The 22,375-nt window shown below is 49.0% G+C and overlaps 1 protein-coding gene across 2 annotated transcripts in view; it reads right to left on the reverse strand.

Moving 5' to 3' along the window:
* Positions 1-22,375, reverse strand: part of LOC133355810 (oxysterol-binding protein-related protein 6-like) — a 190,477-nt gene that overhangs the window by 27,252 nt on the left and 140,850 nt on the right. Inside the window, exons 10-13 of one of the 2 annotated variants that reach the window (XM_061573201.1) lie at positions 16,176-16,268; positions 13,771-14,065; positions 10,657-10,793; positions 4,924-5,031 (exon numbers count right to left, since the gene is read on the reverse strand). In XM_061573201.1, coding sequence (XP_061429185.1) covers positions 4,924-5,031; positions 10,657-10,793; positions 13,771-14,065; positions 16,176-16,268 — 633 coding nt within the window. The remainder of the gene's footprint in view (positions 1-4,923; positions 5,032-10,656; positions 10,794-13,770; positions 14,066-16,175; positions 16,269-22,375) is intronic. The other variant, XM_061573210.1, reaches the window with a different exon arrangement.

Here is a 22,375-nt window from a genome sequence, read left to right on the forward strand (position 1 = left end):
TGTGGATAATTCTGAAATGCAGGCATACGTGTGGTGTGCTTCACGAATACATATTCATGAACTAAGCCTGATTTTTTGGGATTGAAAAAAAATGTCCTATATTAATCTGACAATTGGGAAAACATCTCAGGTAGACATGTTTTTTGTAACTTTCTGTTAATCCAGGAAATGGCTTTTAGCATTTATTATAATTACTTTGCTGTGTTTTTTCGTTTCCACGAGTTATTTGTATGCCGAGTGTTTGCTGCAGTCTCTTCTTGTACAGCTCTTTGAAATCCCCGATAAAAGGCGTTATGGAAATAGAACTATTATTATCGTTGGTACAGTGCGTGTGATGATATTAGTCGCTTTCGCGACCGATATCATCCATAGTATAGTTTATTTTGGGTTAGATCGCGCAAATATAATGTGTCGTTAAACCCGCCACTACCCGACACAGCCAATTAGTAACGTTTGTCACGTAAACAGGACATGCCAATTTGTTAATAATACAGCACACTGGTGTGTTGGAGAGTTGTGTGTTTGCTCTCCAACTCACCGATGTGCTGTACTCGTAACGAATTGGCATGTTCTGTTTACGTGACAAACCTTACTAATTGGCTGTGTCGGGCGGTGGCGGGTTTAACGACACATTAATATTTATGCGATCTAACCCAAAAACCTACATTATGCATGTGCTGTGTGTGTCCTGTATTTCAGCAGGTGAGGCCAATTCAAATTCAAGATCCATTTTGCAGCAGAGGACTGTCAACGTGAAGAAAAAAAACTCATAGAATTCCGAAAGGTTTTTATTCCCTAAAATGTACGAGGGTTTTTTTTCTGTTCCCTGAAAACGGTCAGTTGACTCAGCCGGAGAGCGATCGACTCACAATTATAAAAATTGCAAGTTCGAACCCTGGTTGGGGATCGACTTGGCACATCAGCTTTACAGGGGTCAATAAAATGAGTACCACTTTGTGGGTAGGTCACCAGTGGCTGTTCTATGGATAGACTCACCTTCACCATTGGAATGTGCAATGTATATGACTGACTCATGAGATGAATACTACCTCAGTGCTCATTTCATGAAAACATCTATTTGACTTTTCATTCCTTACTTCCAATATAACTTTCTGGAAATGACAACGCAGCTGAATTACTCGCTCTGTCTGGGTAACTTTACCAACATGTCTTTAACACTCACTTTACTCTTCGCTGCCAATGCCATACTTTGGTAATTCCTCAAAGGTCAGACAGCAGCAGGAATTTACCCGCCTATCCTCAGCAAACTGCCTCTGAAGTGATCAAAAAGACCACTCCACTACCTGCCGGAGTGCAGTTTTAAGATCGGCGTGTTCACAAACAGCTCTCCCGATGAAGAGGCGAGCAATAATCAAATCTGTAAATGACTAGAAAACGCCATCATCGTCACAGAAAAATCAGTGCAGGCTGGAAAAAAACCAAACGTTTCAAGGAACAAGCAGACACGTGTACAAATTGTGCATTATGCAAAAACAATCAGCGGCTCCTGAAGAACTGCATTGTGGAGCTCTTGTTTGAGGTCACCGTAAAAATCTATTTGACCAATTGTGACCTGACCGACAGGCAGCAGTGGGATTACGGTGACGACTGAGGCCAAGAGAGAGCATGAGCATGATGACGGGAAGCAGTGAGCAAGTCCACGTCCACACGGTGAGTGCAAGGCCTCCACAATAATCACGCTGCAATGCCTTATACATGCCTCGTTTTCCAAATGAAAATCCAAGGACAATTTCATCCCTCTCCCATAAGAATGTGGACTTTACATCAGTGGCAAAAAAGAAATGACAAACAACAGATCCCAGTCAAAATAATAATTTAAATTCTAGATTTGAAGCTTTCGTGACTGCAAGGATTTATACTCTTTGGTTTTTTCGGTAAAGTCACATAGGTAAAAAATAAAATAAATGAAAACAACTAAATTAAATCACGTCGTTTCAGAGGCAACACAAGCTTCCGTCTTCAGGTGGAACCATTACAGCCAAAGTCACTGCAGTGAGTGAAGAGAGCTAATAGAGAAACGCGACTATATAGGGTAAAAGGGGGGGGAAGAGCACTTAATAATATAAAACTCATGCACTTCTTGTGGATCATTATAGGAGGGATCCCGACCTCCTGTGATGTGTCAACGGCTTTGAAGGGGCAGAGAGAGTGGGTCGGTACACGAGGCTGGTACACACTGTGTAGGTTTACTCGTGGGCCACGTGGAAGCGGGCCTCAAAACAGCAGAGGTTTGGAAGACAGGGGACACTGTGTGGAAAGGGCAAGCGAGACCACATCCAAGCGAAAAGTGCCTGAGGTGGTGTGTGCATGTGTGTGTGGTGCATCTGCCAGTCCTCTCAGTCAACCCATGACACCGCAGTCTGTCCCGTGACCTCCTGCCAGTGGGCGTTTGACACTTCACGCGGCCTTAACGTGCACATAGCCTGGCACAAGCGCCATGGTGACTTCACCGACACTTAGTGGCGAACGGCGGTTGTTATTGCTGTGTGCGCATGTGAGCGCGCATGTGGGGAGCGGTAGTGTAGCGGTTAGCGCGCTGCGCTGCGAACCCGGTGACCCGAGTTCGATCATCTTAACCGGTCCTGGGCCTCCCCTAGGTAGACTCAGCAACCCAAGTGCGGTTTGTAAAATATCAGCACTGTGGAGGCAAAGGCGGCCGGGCGTGGTGCTGGCCACCCACCCCCCGATTGCTGTGCCGGCCTTCATAGGTGCTACTCGCTAACAGCACTTGCCCCAACAGCCTGTTAAAGCTATAGGGGGATCTTTGTGCGTGTCTGTGTGCGTGCGTATGCGGGAGAGAGCGGCAAGCGAGTGCGGAGTCACTTGTCTCGTTAAAACCCCACCGCTGCCTGGTGAAGTGCCTGTTGCACTACATCCGCCTCCAGCCCGCAAGCACAAATTGCTCCGGCTGGTGACAAAAATAAACAGCCTCCCATTTGTCTCGCCACGCAATAAAAAATATATATACAATCACATTTTCGTTGTCTATATTCTCACCGCCGTTTGTTTTTTTGCCGGATAACATAAGCTAACATAGGGTAAGGTAAGATGGCATGAGGTAACATAAGTTGGGAAGGCGAATGGACCCAATCGTTTCTTTTTAATTGAGACGAGTCCTGTCTGAGACTTAAAGAGACATCGGGACGGTGTGACTGCCTCCCGTTCTCTCTGCCTGTGTAATCCTGCGCTCCGGGCCACGTGTCACATTACTATACAAATGTAAGTCGTTGTTGACCATTTTTTTACCCATAAAATGTACATAAAATGCTCCCAGTAATGCTAATTTACCATAGAACTCCACTATTTTTATTTTCGCAGGTAAGGCCCACTGAACTATACGGCTCTTTTCAGAAGCGACCTGGACATCACAAATGATAGTTCAACGAAGTGGCTTATCATGTGGAAATTATTAAAGCAGAAAACTACTCTAAAAACACGTGATGTAAATTTTAAATGTGAAGGGAAAAACCGGAGGACCTGGAGAAAAACCGGAGGACCCAGAGAAAAATCTACGCAACCAGGGGAAGAGAAACACGCAAACTCCAAATATACAGGCGTCTGGGGGTCAGGATCGAAACCACGACCACCTGTGTACCCGGTGAAGAAGTTAACATCTCGTCACCGTGGAGATGTCGACTGTCCATGTTTGGTTCAGGGCCACGAAACCCATTGGGCACTGCCCCATCAACACTCCCTTTCGCAGGAAGACGCAGGAATTCTGCTTCCATAAATATTTTATCACCAGTGGAACTTTGCTAAAGTAATTTCATGGAGCTTGGTGTGTGAAAATACAATCCTTAATAGCAAGTAATTAATGAAAAATAACAATACAGCAGATAATTTAGCAATTAACCTAAGTCAAACAGTGATTTATATTGCAAAAATTACAGGAGACAAAATATAGATTGTACTTTATTAAATCACAGCGTGCAAAAAAAAAATTTCAATTAAGGTTCCTTTCAAAACTCATTATGAAAAAACCAAGACGGATGTCCAGAAAGTGAATCCCCGCGCCACCTCAAATGTCAGAGCTGCAATTGTCAAATACTGGGAGACAAACTGAACAACCAAAAAATGAACACCGTTCAGAAATATCACGACCCAGAATTTAAATTCCCCTATGCGCCTGTAAGAAGACGTTCCATTCATCGTCAATATTTCCAACTTTTCCTAACTTCAGCACGACCACCAGCGGACCATTGTACAGCACAGTGCGACTCACACCGTTATATTTTACGCCGATCGTTCACGTTCTACGCTCTCCGTTGCATGCGCACGACGTGCGGCGAATATTTTAGCCCAAAAGTAAAGTTATTGGGGGCAAGGTTTCCCCCGTTAACATTCCTTGCACGACAGGTGTTACACGGGGCCGTGTTGCTGCTGTCGTGGTGAATTTTCAAGGCGTTCAGAGTTCCCATTTGAAGGGCTGTGTGACCAGGGTTGGGTGTTTAGGGGGGGGGGTTGGAGGGTGGAGGAGGGTTTAAGCAGTGAAGAGTGGGAGGGTTGAAGGATACGTGAGGTTGATTGGGTGTGTGATAAGTTGAAGTGATCAAGGAGTGGTCGGATAAGTTGTTGGACAGGGAGCGGATTGGTTAAAAAGGAAGGATAGGTTGAAGAGTGTGGTTTTAAGGATGGACAGAATGTAAACGCAGGTGGATTGAACGGTTGGGTGAGTTGTGAGGTGGACGAGTTTATCGGAGAATGGGTTGAAGGGTTGAAGAAGGGTAAGTGTAAAGCATGCACAGGTTGGATGGGTGTGAAGGGTGAGCGGACACACACACACACACGGAAACAATGGTGACATTAACACAAGCAACTCGTTAGAACACAAGTAAATGATTTTTTTAAAGCACAGAAACGAAAACGATAGACAAGCTGGCGTCAATGTGCTCTGGCTCTCACCATGTCTGGGCTGGGGATGATGTTGATGTTGACAAGGGGTTCCGTGAGATTTGAATCCGCGTGAATGCGACTCAATCTGCTCCTAAGGTCCCCATTCTGAGCCGTAGCCTGTGCAGGAAAGGGGGAAGGTCGGGGGGGGGGGGCGCTTACGGAGCGAAGGTCAAATTCCAGTGCATTGCTGGACGAGGGCGTCCACACGCCGTGCGGACCATGGGGGTGGGGGCTTGGGGGGGGGGGGGCTTTATTTGACCATACTTCAACAACGACGGTCGGTGCCGGGTTAGTCGAGGGGGTTAAAAGCCAAAGCCCCGGTCCAGGTGTCACTCACCGCGAATGTCGGCCATGGCCAACAATTGAACTCAGATCACCAGGTGTCGCCTTCAAATGTATTTCTCTACTTATTTATTAACACGCTTGTTCACCGAGAGAAGCCTCGCTGAATCTGACGACTCTATTTCCGGGGACAGTCCCTGGAAAAATAAACGTGTCGGTAAATCCTGGCTATCGCCCGATGATGCTGGTTGCAACCACCGGCGAAACGTCGCAGTACTCGAATTGTAAATGTCGTGAGTTTACTCTCCAACACACAATCGGTGTGCCGAAATGCCACGTTTTTGTTTACGTGACAAACCTTACCGATCGGCCGTGTCATGTGGTGGCGGCTTTATTATGGACATACGCAGTATTAACCAGAGCAGCCACTGGATTCAAACCGCGGACTTCTTGCAAAAAGCAAAAAACATGTTACACGTAGCTACGTTGTTCGTTTTGCTACAATTCTGCTCACAGAAGCGCTCCTCAGCTCTGCAAAGCAATACATTTGCTTTTGAATTTACACAAATTACTGCTGCCTCCCCCAATGTCCCAGTGGAATGTACGCAAAGACCGACCACTGAGCCGGCGTCTAAATGCCAGGCTTCCCATCTGCGATTAAGCAAGGTTTCCACAAGAAAAATATCTCAGCTCGGTCACTCGTACCTACAAAGACAAAGATCCCTGGATAGGCTTAAGAGACTGTTGGGCAAGTGCTGTTAGCGAGCACCTATGAAGGCCGGAACGGCACACGAGGGGGCGGGTGGCCAGCACCACGCCCGGCCGCTTTTGTCTCCCGAGTGACGATGTTTACACACCACACTAGGTACTAATTTGAGGCTGAGTCGACCAAGAGTAATCGTCACTGGTGTTGACCGTGAGTGGGAATTGAACTCGGGTCGCCGGGTTCGTAGCGCAGTGCGCTAACCGTGACACTTCTGCTCCCAACACACACACACAAAAACATTGCCATTTAATATAACTTTAGCAGAAGACCCAACAACTACACAATGTAGATAATAAACATCCAGCTTGCGGAATCGCGTGCGGAATAAGCGTGGTGTTTATCGTCGCATCTTTGCATGCAATGGGGGTTCATAGCACCCTTGCAGCCACTCCAGGCTCTATATTTCACCGCTATATAAAATTAAAATTAAATATGATTTTAACCAAACAATTTACACACACACTCAACTCACATCCAGAATGGTTGTAAGTTGTGAGGTGGACAGGTTGATTGGCGTATGGGTTGATGGTGCACGGGCTGATGGATTGAAGGAGGATGGGTGGAAGGATGCCAGTGGTGGGTTGAAAGGCGAGGTGACATTCTGTTCAAGGGCCTACTCGGTCCATCATCCCTGTGCATGGTCATAACATGAGTTCCACTTTGTGGGAAGCTGACAGTGGTTGTGGCTGTGGAGTCACTGCTTAAGGCTACAGAAATGTGCAATTTTTAGAAATGGCTCAGGATCACAAATATAAACGAGGACTCCCTCGTGCACGTTTGAGATTAGCGACACTGCGCTTCACTTTTTTGGGTTGTGTCTTAAAACACATTCCTGCGGAGGGAGCTGGAACGGCAGCGTTGTGTATTCCGCAAATATGGCAGACTGAGGGCGGGCACAGGCTGGCGCGAGTAGGGTAAACGTTGAGTTTTATAAGGGCACCACGGGGTGACCAGCCCCTCCCCACCCAGCCCCACCCCTCCCACCCCCCACCCAGCCCCTCCCCACCCTCCCCAGCCAGCCCCACCCCTCCCACCCCCCACCCAGCCCCTCCCCACCCTCCCCACCCAGCCCCTCCCCACCCTCCCCTCCCCACCCAGCCCCTCCCCACCCTCCCCTCCCCACCCAGCCCCTCCCCACCCTCCCCACCCAGCCCCTCCCCACCCTCCCCTCCCCACCCAGCCCCACCCTCCCCACCCAGCCCCTCCCCACCCTCCCCACCCAGCCCCTCCCTCCCCACCCCACACGACGGACACAATAATCCCCTGTGGGCTGGTGTAACCAGGAGGTTCCTACCAGTATAACAATACTTGAGTACATTCGGTATTTGTCGCCGTTCTCGTGTTGCACACAGTCTGCAGCAGGTTCACGGTCGGGAGGTGACGATGCTGTCACAGTTGAATAACTCGCAGGCATCTTTTCAAGTTTGCCAAATTCGGGGGGGGGGGGGGGGGGGGTGGCCTGCCGGATTCGAACCACGAGCCTCTGCAACGAGCGGCGGCGAGCGCGTCTTCCCGCTGGGCCGCGTCACCGTGCCGACGACGGGTGTAAGCTACTCGTGGAAACGGCGAGGACTGTCGGGAAGTTCTCCGCTCAGAAGGGACTTCTCGGGGCAGTGGTGCGGTTTCTCTTCCAGCGTCGCTGCTCGATGCAACGCGAGGTTGCGCTGTCCGTAGCGGGGGTGGGGGGGGGCACTGAAACGGACAACTGCTTCCTGCCCTGACGCAGCCAGAAAATCCGTATCATCCGAAAAGGCACCGCTGTGCTGAAGGAATCCGTAAATTTGCTGTGCTCTATAAAATACGCGCGAGACATTTTTGGGAGCGCATCGGGTTTTGACAAAGGCCGCTCTGCAAGCTCACCCTTAAATTGTATTGCACTGAGTGTCAGCAGTTTCATCATCTAAATATTTAATTTATTGTCCTTCCCCGCACTCCGATTAGCACGGTTGGCTTCGTACGGTGCGAAAGAGGTTCAACATAAATAACTTACTCTGCACATGTGCAACAAGCATAATGTGACCTCTTCTATGCGTTTAGTCACTACAGGGCAGCACTATGAGGGGGCGTGGAGATGGTGCTGGCTTACAAGGACAGCTGCCGAAGAAAGGCACGGGCATCAATCATCAGGGCAGAGGCATGACCTGCTCCCTCCGTGGCCGCGACCTTGGAGTATAAAATCACCTCCCTGGAATAAACAATGCCGCTCTCGCCCCCACTGCACCACAGCTCATGATAATAGACAAACGGGCCAACGTACTCGGGATGACAGAAAGAGCAGCACGTGGAATAGACAACCCGTGCAGGGCAATGACATCGTTCAAGCTGTTTTGGAAAAGCGAGTGGACCTATGGCAGGACGTGACGATCGCTGCAAAGGGACAATGGCCGATGGTCAAGAATCACGACGGAGTGACAGGCCAGGAGGATCGGAACGCGTCCGAGAGGGCGTCCGAGAGGACATCTGCCGAGGAGAGATGAAAACAGCTCTTCGTGTGCAGCAGGTGCTGGGTGGATGATTACACCGCTGGATTGTGATAGGTGATGGTGGATTGGGGAAGGCCTTGATCCGGCAGCAGTGGATTTCATCGTGGCTGATGATGACGATGAGCCAACGCAATTGTTCAGTCATTAAAGTGCAACTGCTTAAAAATTCGGCTGACATAAAAAAAAAACACGTCAATGATATTCTTTTTGAAATATTGAACTACAATATACATACATGTGTGTTAGTCCTCAATGCGAGTCTATGAATTGTCACATCTCGGGGGTTGTAATTCGACTCGTTATTTTTTCCTCCGACTTCGTGTGGCAGGTGGCTGCAGAGGTCACGTGAACCAGTCACATAAGGACACAAGCGCAAATCGAAATTCATCATTCCTCGCACACACGATTCAATGCAATAGAAATGAGCAGGGGAATCAGTTTCAAAAGGAAAACTGATGCACGGCTACACCACCCCCCCACCCCCTCACGACCAAATCATCTGGGATGCATGAGATCTCATCAGATCTCAGAAGCTCCGCAGGACCGAGCATGGGTAGCACTTGGACAGGTGCCGAGCACCCAAACAGCTGGTGTGGTGCCGATACAGGGCAGCATTGTGGGCAGCGGAGAGTAGACCAGCTTCCCCCCTCCCCGCCTTCACCAACCCACACTGACAAGGGTTGTGAAGTATGGTCAAATATCCGAACGCAATCCGCATGGCGTCGAGTTAATCCAGCAGTGGATTGACAATGGGGAACTACTTGTACATACACGTAGAATCATGGATCTACACACAGGCCTAGGGTGGAGTCGAGAGTCATTGTGCCCGTGCCACTCTGGGATGAGGCCGCTCCAGGTGTTTTTGGTTTGCAATCCCAGTTCTCAGGTTGCTTACCTGGATATGGCAGCTTATTCAGCAAGGTTACTCTCACGTAATAGCCAGATAGCCCACACACATGATTAATAACTCACCACCCTTAAGTAAATATGTAATCTCACACAGCATATCGTTCACACAATTTGTCATGCATATTTTCTGACAAATAAACCAATTAGTTTGTTTTTCCCCCCTCATGGAGAGCTTTAGTGACACAGAACTAATTGTTTTTTTTGCTTATTTATAAGCTTAGATTTTTTTTTTTTTCACATAAATGACATTCCAAAATGTATAAGTGCACATTCCGTGCTGACGTTGCTGGACAAGAGTTGTCCAGATTGTATTTAACCCCAATTGAGATGGCTGGGAGACTCAGGGGATTAAATTTATATTTTTTCAAAATATAATTCATCACACTCTATCTGTGATCGCCAACTACTTTGGCTTCTTTTTTATGCAACGTATCCTCTTTGTGTGGGAATAACATCTGTTCCACCCAGTGTGGATTAAAGTCCTACTGACATCAAAAGTAGTTCTTTAACACCAACTTCCACGGGTCGTTGTGTGAGAGTTGCGAATGGAGTTATGTCACGTGGCCATTTGGCATAAATGTAGAATAAAGGATGATTTAAAAACAACTCTTCTTAAAAACGTGTATGGGCGAACAACATTAACGCACATGTCCAACATATTTTTACCATAACTCTCCAGGACTAAACTGCACTGTGAGACTTATAATCTGACCTGAAAGGTGAGGCTTAATCACAATCTTTTTTCTACCCAGCTGGATATGAATAATAACAATGCTTACTGTAAATTAGCAGAGGCGGCTGGCTAATGATGTTGTCTTGTGTTGTTGTTGCTGCTGCTGCTATCGCGCTGACGCACCACGGATCTGCCTTGCACAAAAGCCGTGCAACTAATTGGTGAAACGGGACCGTCCGTGCAACAACCCAAATAAACTGAAGCTAAAGAATAAACAAACACAGGATACTTCGTTTATCAAGTGACAGTATTCCAGGAGGCTTCTGCATTAGGACGACTGAACATATCTCACTGGCACAGCGCCCCAGGGCGCCATTCCTGATGGGGGGGTGGCACCTGAGTGCGAGGCCGAATTATTAGAAACATATCCAGCAGTGGCTCAACTCTTTGGTGAGGTAAGCAAGGATGGGTGGGGAAGGGGGGATGTGGGGGGCGGGGGGGAGCGGGAAAGATGGTACCTTGCCCCTGGCGCGAAAATATCCAACTCCCGGCTCTGCCCTGTGTGGCACATTTGTGCCGGACATCACTCTGCCTACCGAGTCCTCCCCCACCCCTGTGCGAGTGCTCACCTGCGCGAGTGCCTTCTTGAGCGCGAGCACGTGGGCGGCGTGGCCGGCGCCCGCCGCCTCGTGCTCGCACGCCACCTGCCGCAGTTTCTCCTTCTCGATGGCCAACGAGTTGAAGACGGACTTGAGCGTCACGTGCACTGCGCGCATGCGGAGGAGGGGGTGGGCGGAGGAGATTCCCGCAACTCCGATTAGCACGGCTGGCTATGTACGGTGCGAAAGAAGTTCAACGTGCACGCGCACGTACGCACACGCCACTGACGCTTCATCATCTCGGCGACAGCCGTGTGGACACACGGTCGAGGGCCGGAGAGGGTCACCTGGAGGAGAGCTCCCGATCTTTGTCAGATCTCGGAAGATAAGCAGGGCTCGAGCCTGTACAGTGCTTAGGACGGGTGACCACCATGCATGCCAGGCTGTCATAGGCAGCTGCGGACCTCTGCCAAGTGGTGGACAGCAAGGGGCAGTGTGGACAAATGTATTGTTTTACGGTACTTCTATGCTCCTACGTCTATTTTACCCACCTTTATTAGCACGCACTAATCAGCACGGTTAAGTATTGTGAACATCTCGTAGAACTAGCATGGCTTTCAGACGCCCCTTATCCAAAAGAAGATTTTAAGAAAGGGCTGTACATGTGCGCACGTGTACTGAAGTGTCAGGATTTAGACGTCATCGTCGCCACGGTTGTTTATGTCACCACACCTTGTTACCGCTACCTTCCCCCGTTAGATCCTTCAGATGTTTGGACAGGCCACACCCAATCGTCAAGGTCCTTTCTCGTCGCGTCACCTCTTACACCTGGCTTCTGGGCTTCTCCCTGCCCACTAACCTCAGAGGTCAACTCTTATGCCAGTTTTTAATCATGCGCGCTGTCTGCTTCACGGTGAACTTTAGCGATCAGCTTGAGTCACTCGCACTGCGCTCCGGTGTCGGGGGTTCAATATGCCAAATGCGATACCCCCCCCCCCCCAACGGATTACTCAATTGGGATGATACACGGCAAGATTATCCATAAGAGGTTTTTTGGCTAGATTGGCGCAAATAAATATATTTTTTATATTGTGGGTTTTACTTTCCAACACACCGGTGTGCTGAACAAGTAACGAATTGGCACGTGCTGTTTACGTGACAAACCTTACCAATTGGCTCTGTCGGGTGGTGGCGGGTTTAACGACACATTTATATTCACGCGATCTAACCCAACGCAATAATTATCACCCCCCTACTGGCAGACTAATGCCCCGACCCAGTTTCACTCTTGCAAATGAGATTCTCCTGGTCTCTTGGGTTCTCAACGAGTTAAGCAATAACAATGTCAAACTTCCACGACTGCATCCCCCCCCCCTCCTCTACACCCCCAATTACTTCTCTAACTCTTTATTGCCACATTTTATTCCGTCACCCGTTGCTTGCCCTTTTACTGTCAATAAATTCCTCGCATTCGCCATGTGCTTATACATCAGGAGGAGGACCGCTTGGGGGAAATGAATCCCCATTTCGGAGCACTGAACCAGCCCCACTGTGGGTGTGAATCACCGTAGCCAGGCCGTGTTATTATTAAATCAACTTCTAAAATTGCAGAGTTTGATGGTGTAAGACCGCTCGCGCATAACTACGTTGCAAAGGGTAAATTATACTGGTAGGAACGAAGTGGACCAGACCACCAATAGATTAATGTGTCCGTCCGTCCGTCCGTCCGTCCGTGGGAGGGGTGGTGTTGAGGGTGGTGTTGGAAATGAAAGACTACGAGTCTTTAAATCTCACAGCGTTTCTTGTCAAAACAAACACTTTTAATTAACGTTACACTAGAATACAGTAATTTTTTCTTTAACTCCTCTATACCCGGTCGATATCTCTGTACCGGTACTAAGTATTATTCCTACCAGCCCACCCCGCAGGGTCCTGTTTCATGCCGGAGAACACAGAGCACAACCGCAGGCTACATTTGTCTGTGAAGACGTGGCGCCCCCGTGATAACCTTGCGCCATAAGCATGGCACGAAAAAAAAGTGTTGTTGTTATTTCTACACACTTTTATCGAACTTGCCGTGTTGTCTGTTTGTATCCTAAGGAATCTTTGACGCTTTAATATCTTCGGATCTACGAAGCCTAACGAGCTAAAATTTCGATTTAAAGCTTTTGTGACTGCAGGGATTCATCTTCTTGGTTCTTTCGGTAAAGTCACGTAGAAGGGAAATAATAAAATAATAAAAATAAAACATAATAAAATACAATTCTCACGACGTTTCGGCCACAACGCAAGCAGCCGTCCTCAGGTGAAGAACAGGTCTGTCGAAAAGACAGCGTCTGACTCGCCTCGAGTGGCATTTCAAGATTCCATCAAAATAAACCGGTCCAGATTCACGCTCATCGTGGTCCTATTCGTGTTTTGTAACTAAATTTCACCGATAATCGTTGAAATTTCACCCACTCCCGCCTCTTTTTTAAATCACGAATGGTCGCGCGCACCCTACGACGGCAAGCGGTCAGGGTCCAATCACAGCGCCTGTTGCTGGGCCCGCCTCTGACCAATGAGAGGCGCGCTTCTATCGCCCCTCGTCATGGCGCCGGAGGGGCCGCTGTGGCTGCCTTTTTCTTCTTTGGCACGAGACCAACAAGGACAACAAATAAGTATTATTAGGTAATAAAAACGATAACATTCTCAACGCGCACACTTTTATTTGCACTCAAAGGTAGAAAGCTAATTATTTTGACCCCAGAATGAATAAAATTTTATGTGCTAGGTGGGGATGGGGGTTGGAGGGGTCAGGAGGGAAGCAGGTGCACGAGGGTCAGGGCAGGTGAGGAGGGTCAGGGCAGGTGAGAAGGGGGGGCAGGTGGGGCGGGGAGGGGGGGCAGGTGAGGAGGGTCAAGGCAGGTGAGAAGGGGGGGCAGGTGGGGCGGGGAGGGGGGGCAGGTGGGGAGGGGGGGGGCAGGGCAGGTGAGAAGGGGGGGCAGGTGGGGCGGGGAGGGGGGGCAGGTGAGGAGGGTCAGGGCAGGTGAGAAGGGGGGGCAGGTGGGGCGGGGAGGGGGGGGCAGGGGAGGGGGGGCAGGGCAGGTGAGAAGGGGGGGCAGGGCAGGAGGGGAAGGGGGGCAGGCAGGCGAAGGGGGGCACCTTTCTTTGCCACGCAGCAGAACTCCTCCTGGAGGCGGCTGTAGTCGGTGGAGCATCCGTCCAGAGACTCGGCGATGCTGACGCGCGCCTTGCTGCAGCTCAGCAGCCGCACCGGAGACTCCACCCCCACCTCCACTAGCCCCGCCGCCCCCAGCCCCACCCCAGGGCCCACCCCAGGGCCCACACCTAGCCCCGCCACGCCCAACCCTGGGCCCAGCCCCGCCCCTCCGTCCATGCTCAGGTTGGGGTTGGAGGCGTGCAGGCGGATGGGAGAGGCCGATGGGCTGTTTGGAAGCTGGGGGGAGCACACAAAGGGGGGGGGGGGGCAGAGAGGACACAAGCGGTGGCAAAACTTTATGTTCACAGCTCAATGACACGATTCCGCACCATAAAGTACCGGATTTGTCCGCATATAACCCGCGGGGTATACCACTTTTTACAAACAAAACAAGAACCCTGCGGGTATATGGAGGTGCGGGCTATCCCGCAAATATTTTACACGTGTGACATGTCATAACTCGTAAAAAAAATTCATCGTAGGACTATCCACTATGCAACACTTACCTTTTCTTCGTGGGCGTTATGATTTTAATGTGAACAATTGATAGAGGAATGTATTACAAATGTAAACGTTCTATTAATATGATGGAATTAAGCTGCGGTAACGACGTTAAATATATGAATGCATGTGGGGTATATGGAGGTGCGGGCTATCTGAAATTTGTTTGACACAAGACGCTATTTTTGCGGGATATATGCGTCTGCGGGTTATATGCGTATGTGGGCTATATGCGGGAAAATACATTAGTGATCTTCCTGGAGATCATTAATTCTTAATTATGAATTCTGCTGTAATGTTACGTATGTATGGTGAACTTCTTTTAGCACCGTACGTAGCCAACGGTGGTAATCGGACGTGCGGGGGGGGGGGGACAACAAACGGAACTTAACAAGCAGTTCTAAAGAAATGAGTTTTCTTCTTGGTTCTTTCGGTAAAGTCACGTAGAAGGGAAATAATAAAATATTACAAATAAAACATCATTAAATACAATTCTCGCGACGTTTCGGAAAGACACTGTCTTTCCGACAGACCTGTTGTTCACCTGAGGACGGCTGCTTGCGTTGTGGCCGAAACGTCGTGAGAATTATTTTATTGTTTTATTTTTATTATTTTATTATTTCCCTTTTACATGACTTTACCGAAAGAACCAAGAAGATGAATCCCTGCAGTCACGAAAGCTTTAAATAGAAATTTAAATGAGTTTTCAAAATAGATTTAAAAGGGGCTTCCGGGAGATGATGCACTTTACGACTCAGTTAATTGAGCTCACTCCAAGCAAAGGTACAATTGTCTTCACTCAAGCAATGCAGCTCGGCTCATCTCCATCGGCAGAACTTGGCCCAGCGTTGGAGACTCATACAGTAGTCAGCCACGGTGACGAGATGTTAACTACCTCGCCTGGTATTCAGGTCATGAGTTCGATCCCCATACTTGACGCATGTATATTTGGAGTTTGCATATTCTCCCCGTGGTCACGTGGGTTTTTCTCCAGGTCCTCCACATTTAGAATCAACATGCATTTAGAGTATTTGACTGCTATACATTTCCACGTGATAAACCACTTCGTTGAGCTATCATTTGTGGCCAGGTCACGTCTGAAAATAGCTATACATTTCAGTGGACTTTACCTGGTCAAATAAAAATAATTTAGTTTAATAGTTTAGTTTTAAACCTGTCATCAGTAGTCGGTGAACTACCGCTGTTGCCTTCCCGCTCGTTGGGATTGGGCAAAGATTTTAGCTCGTAACACTTCTATCGGGAGTTGATCCATCCAACGAGTGCCAACTCCCGGATGTTAACTCGTCTTGGTGGCTATCCCGCCATGTGGCTCAGCTGTAGCGAGCGAGCAAACGATTCGCAATCGGAAGTTGCGATTTCAAATCCTAGTTGGGTGTCGACTCAGCCCATCATCTCTCCGGGGTCATAAAAATATGGAACCACTTTGTTGGGAGAAGTTACTAGTGGGTGTCCTATTAGACTTGCCCCTGCCATAGGAATGTGGAATTTACATCACTATCTCAGGGCTGTAAACGGGAGTTGAGCACTGCCTCAATGCTCATTTGAGCAGGAAACCACCTTGACCTAGGATCTCATGTCTATGGGGGTGCCCTTTTAAAAGATAGCATCTCAATTCCAATTCGCAGGGTGTCAAAATGTTTGTTTTACCTATGAGAGGAAGCCAGAGAACCCAGAGGAAATCGATGCAGAACAGGGGGAGAGAACACACAAACTCCACGCAGCAAAGCACGCTGCATTGGGAATCGAACCCAGGGACCCCTTCTTGCTGTGAGCCACGGGTGTTACCAGGTGCGCCACCCTGCCACGCTACAGTGAATATATTTACCTGCAAATGCATTTTAGAATCCTTGCTCACGCTTTTGGTTCTCCAGCGGCGAGCGCTCCGCTTTTCTTTCTTTCCGTTTTCAAGACAGGCACCCTGAAAGCAGAGATTCGTTTTTTGGTCATCAAAAGGACAGCCACTTCGGTGTAGGGCTTGCACAGCACTTTAAAGTTCCGTGTTGAATTTGACAACTCTTCAACATCAACATGACATTTTTTATATTCTTAGGTGTTTTCGGTAAAGTCACGTAGGTAAAACATCAAAATTAATAAAAATAATAAAATAAAATAAAGATCACGACGTTTCGGAGGCAACACATCGTCGTGATCTTTATTTTATTTTATTATTTTTATTAATTTTGATGTTTTACCTACGTGACTTTACCGAAAACACCTAAGAATATGATTCCTTGCAGTCACGAAAGCTTCAATTCTAGAATGACATTTTTTCAGACATTTAATTTTCATTGTTTTGCTCCTGGTTCGTGTGTGCGTATATATATATGGGGGAGCGGTGGTGCAGCGGTTAGCGCGCGGCGCTATACACCTGGCGACCCGGGTTAGATTCCCGCTCACGGCCAACACCAGTGACGATTATCTGAACCGGTCCTGGGCCTCCCCTAGGTCGACTCAGCCTGAAATTAGTACATCGCCACTGGGGAGACAAAGGCGGTCGGGCGTGGTGCTGACCACCCACCCCCTCGTGTGCCGTTGCGGCCTTCATAGGTGCTCGCTAACAGCACTTGCCCCTGCAGTCTGTTAAGGCTATACGGGGGATCTTTGTCTTTGTTGTTGTTTGGATTTCACAATTACATTAACAAGACACAAGGTGAATACATGTACAGAAGACTTGATTATCTGCGCTAATGACGGGGAGAATGGCCACGGATAATTTAAAATCGCAGATAAAATATATACATTTTCTGTGGATCTCTATGCCAAAAACCACTAATATTGGTAGAAATCATGTTTAAGTTCAGAAAATGTTGTTTGTTAACATACAAAACGTAACTTTGCAGGAAAGAACGTATTGATCTTGTTTGATTACAAAAGTCCATACAAAAACAAACCGATCAATGCGCGTGCTCAGCGATAACACTTCCCAGCTCACGCTCAGAAGACTCGGCCCACGGAGTGGACAGCAAAGCCACGCCAATCAACACCAATCAAAGACTTCAATACCCGCACATCAATTCAGTCAGTAAAACATCACATGGTCCTGCCAGATCACCCTTTGAGCTCCTCCTGAAGTCACTTCCATATACCTCTCGGCAAACAACTGCGAGATATCTTTACGAGAGCGGGGACAATACATTAATTAGTTGGTTAAATCGACTTCTTTTTGCGGCTCATTACTCGGACACTTTGCGTTTTTTTGTTCTGATTTCTATTTACTTCATTGGCGTACTTTATTTAATTCATGTTTTTATTTCTTCGATTTTGGTGACCAGGTCATGCTTGTAAATTAGACTATTGTATCCTGGCCGTCTCTTCATTGCTCACATGGTTTAAAACATTCAAATCTGAAAGTGCTTTCAACTGCTGAGATCTGCCTGCCACTTGACAGGCAGAAATGTTCTACAAGCCACGCCCAGCGCGAGTCAGCTGATGCGCGATGATGTCACCAAGCTCCACCCATAACCTCCCGTCCAGCGGCACTCACGTCAAGTGATTTGAATAAATCATTGGGAGGAGTAATTGATTACTTAAGTAATTGGACGGTCCGGAAATCCACATTACCGTAACTGGACAGTACTCCGGGCTCTGTAAAAGGGATGCTTCACACCAAGTGACGGAAATAACCAAATACATTTGATAATTGAATGCACCCATCCGAGCAATTTTAATTTGAAATTAATATTTAAAAAATGGTTATAATATTTATTTCACAATAACCAGTGGCCATGTAGAGATCATTAAATTCACTACACTTGGGAACATAAATCTTGACTTAAAGCTATCGTGACTGCAGGAGTTTTTATTCTTTGGGTCGTTCGGTAAAGTCACGTAGAACAAACATTTAAATTTTTTCTACACGACTTTACCGAAGGACACGTAGAACAATTTTTATTTTTCTACGTGACTTTACCGAAAGACCCAAAGAATACAAACGTGAGAACATAAATGAATTAAGGATGGTTGGCTGAATTCGATCCCACTTATAATCATAAAGTGTTAAGGGTTAAAAAAAAATGTATTATATGATTGTCCTATATGATATTTCTATACTCTTTGGTTCTTTCGGTAAAGCCACGTAGGTAGAAAATTTTAATTAAACAATAATCCAGCATCTTCTTGGTTCTTTCGGTAAAGTCACGTAGAAGAGAAGTAATAAAATAATAAAAATAAAACATAATAAAATAATTCTCACGACGTTTCGGCCACAACGCAAGCAGCCGTCCTCAGGTGAAGACCAGGTCTGTCGAGGCGACAGCGTCTGAATGAAACAGCACACGTGCTTGGAGCATGGATTATAAAAATAATCCAGCAGTTCCACTGCTGGATTATTTTTTCCGTCTGAGGACGACCGCTTGTGTTGCGATCCAAACGTCGTGATAAATTAATTTTAGTTTTATTTTATTTTTCTACCTACGTGACTTTGCCGAAAGTACCACAGAGTATGGATTACTGCAGTCACGAAAGCTTCCAATCAAGAATGATATTTCTAGTGTATATACTGTCCATAGTCAATATATCTTTATTTTATTTTGGCATTTTGCACCCATTTTTTTCTCCCCCTATTTTGGAATATAAACACAAATGTAATTAATAAGCAACACTGGGAATTAACTACGATTTTCCCCAAGAGACATCTTCCATGGGTCAACCTTACAACTAAAATTGGGCATCCTCACTGATATATAAATGGCTTCACATATGGGTAGCTCAATCTAAATTTGCAAAAAAAAATCTGTTTCTATCAGATATTTTATTTGCACAATCATCAAATCAATCCAAACTTAATGTCTTCAATGGCACCTTTCATAAACCGAGGAGCCTTGTACACGATGTGTCATTCTCCAATAAAACTTTAAAGCCATGAAGTAAGCATAACAATAAATCACCGATGCAGCACAAATATAAATTAAACTACGCTTAAGAACCGGGCTTAATTTTGTGTGGAAATCTTCCATTTGAACCAACGATCTGAGTGTTGCTGGCTCAAGTGAAACTAGCAAAAGAGGTCCCGTTTTGTAGCTGCTCACCCCACGCTATAAATACCCTAATCGTGGCATTGTCTTTGTACTGCTCGTTCTCTGGTCTGACACTGGTGAGACCAGGCACTAAAGAAGGTGTAGGCCAATCAGTTTCAAAGAGAATGCATATATTATCATAGCATGTTGTGTTTGCATGTTCACTACAGAGTACGTGTGGTTAATGCAGACTTGATTCCTCGCAAAAGGTGTATATTTAGTGTTTGAACATCTAAACACATGCTTTATTGCCGGGCGTTCGTAAAATTCCAACCGTAATCCTTAAACCCCGTCGCATTTATTTTGGTTGTGCCGTTATCGTGCGTCTGGGCGCACCCGACGAGGCATCACCCACCAATCTATACGAGCGTGCAATGTGATTTTGATGACAGACACTCTGCGTGTGGCCTCTGGACTTTGGGGAGAGGGGGGGGCAACAATAAAAGGTGATGAAAATATACGGGTGCCCTTCGTTGACATCTAGATTGCTTTTCAGACCGGATGTGATTCTAAACGACAGCCCTGCCTTGAGAAAGGGGGTGCATGCATGCACACAACAACAAAAACAACAACCGCCATTCGCCACCAAGTGGCCCACCCCAGCACCCCACTCACTAGAGCACTGGGCCCACCCCAGCACCCCACTCACTAGAGCACTGAGCCCACCCCAGCACCCAACTCACTAGAGCACTGGGCCCACCCCAGCACCCCACTCACTAGAGCACTGGGCCCACCCCAGCACCCTACTCACTAGAACACTGGGGCCACCCCACTCACTAGAGCACTGGGCCCACCCCAGCACCCTACTCACTAGAACACTGGGCCCACCCCAGCACCCTACTCACTAGAACACTGGGCCCACCCCAGCACCCCACTCACTAGAGCACTGGGCCCACCCCAGCACCCTACTCACTAGAGCACTGGGGCCACCCCAGCACCCTACTCACTAGAGCACTGGGCCCACCCCAGCACCCCACTCACTAGAGCACTGGGCCCACCCCAGCACCCCACTCACTAGAACACTGGGCCCACCCCAGCACCCTACTCACTAGAGCACTGGGCCCACCCCAGCACCCTACTCACTAGAGCACTGGACCCACCCCAGCACCCTACTCACTAGAACACTAGGCCCACCCCAGCACCCCACTCACTAGAACACTGGGCCCACCCCAGCACCCTACTCACTAGAGCAATGGGCCCACCCCAGCACCCTACTCACTAGAGCACTGGGCCCACCCCAGCACCCTACTCACTAGAACACTAGGCCCACCCCAGCACCCTACTCACTAGAGCACTGGGCCCACCCCAGCACCCTACTCACTAGAACACTGGGCCCACCCCAGCACCCCACTCACTAGAGCACTGGGCCCACCCCAGCACCCTACTCACTAGAGCACTGGGCCCACCCCAGCACCCCACTCACTAGAGCACTGGGCCCACCCCAGCACCCCACTCACTAGAACACTGGGCCCACCCCAGCACCCCACTCACTAGAGCACTGGGCCCACCCCAGCACCCTACTCACTAGAGCACTGGGGCCACCCCACTCACTAGAGCACTGGGCCCACCCCAGCACCCTACTCACTAGAACACTGGGCCCACCCCAGCACCCCACTCACTAGAGCACTGGGCCCACCCCAGCACCCAACTCACTAGAGCACTGGGCCCACCCCAGCACCCTACTCACTAGAGCACTGGGCCCACCCCAGCACCCTACTCACTAGAGCACTGGGCCCACCCCAGCACCCCACTCACTAGAACACTGGGCCCACCCCAGCACCCCACTCACTAGAGCACTGGGCCCACCCCAGCACCCCACTCACTAGAGCACTGGGCCCACCCCAGCACCCAACTAACTAGAGCACTGGGCCCACCCCAGCACCCCACTCACTAGAGCACTGGGCCCACCCCAGCACCCTACTCACTAGAGCACTGGGCCCACCCCAGCACCCCACTCACTAGAGCACTGGGCCCACCCCAGCACCCCACTCACTAGAACACTGGGCCCACCCCAGCACCCTACTCACTAGAGCACTGGACCCACCCCAGCACCCCACTCACTAGAGCACTGGGCCCACCCCAGCACCCTACTCACTAGAACACTGGGCCCACCCCAGCACCCCACTCACTAGAGCACTGGGCCCACCCCAGCACCCCACTCACTAGAGCACTGGGCCCACCCCAGCACCCCACTCACTAGAGCACTGGACCCACCCCAGCACCCTACTCACTAGAGCACTGGGCCCACCCCAGCACCCCACTCACTAGAGCACTGGGCCCACCCCAGCACCCCACTCACTAGAGCACTGAGCCCACCCCAGCACCCCACTCACTAGAGCACTGAGCCCACCCCAGCACCCCACTCACTAGAGCACTGGGCCCACCCCAGCACCCTACTCACTAGAACACTGGGCCCACCCCAGCACCCCACTCACTAGAGCACTGAGCCCACCCCAGCACCCAACTCACGAGAGCACTGGGCCCACCCCAGCACCCAACTCACGAGAGCACTGGGCCCACCCCAGCACCCCACTCACTAGAGCACTGGGCCCACCCCAGCACCCCACTCACTAGAGCACTGGGCCCACCCCAGCACCCTACTCACTAGAACACTGGGCCCACCCCAGCACCCCACTCACTAGAGCACTGGCCTTGCCCTTGAGGGGTGTCAGAAGAGCCACTGCAATTTGCCACTCCCCCGTTGAATCCCCAAAGTGACACGAGTCTCAGCAGGGCCTGATAAATATATATATATTTTTAACGTCTTATTCTGTTCACATGTTGCTAGCTCAACTGGGATTCAAACTCATTATGATTTTTGGCGTGTACTCATTAGGGGTGCAGTTTGAAATACAACACCACATGCTCCACGTAAGGTGCCTCTGACCTCGCTAAACCTCAGGGCACCCTCCCTCACACCTATTTGCACCACGACCCTCGACAGCTGAACGCTACATGCGCTGCCCTCGGTTCGCACCCGTCTAGGCAGGCTTCACACCCCAGCCTCCCC

The sequence above is a fragment of the Lethenteron reissneri genome, chromosome 7 (assembly GCF_015708825.2).
Source record: "Lethenteron reissneri isolate LAM-NWPU_2019-01 chromosome 7, ASM1570882v1, whole genome shotgun sequence".
Taxonomy (NCBI): domain Eukaryota; kingdom Metazoa; phylum Chordata; class Hyperoartia; order Petromyzontiformes; family Petromyzontidae; genus Lethenteron; species Lethenteron reissneri.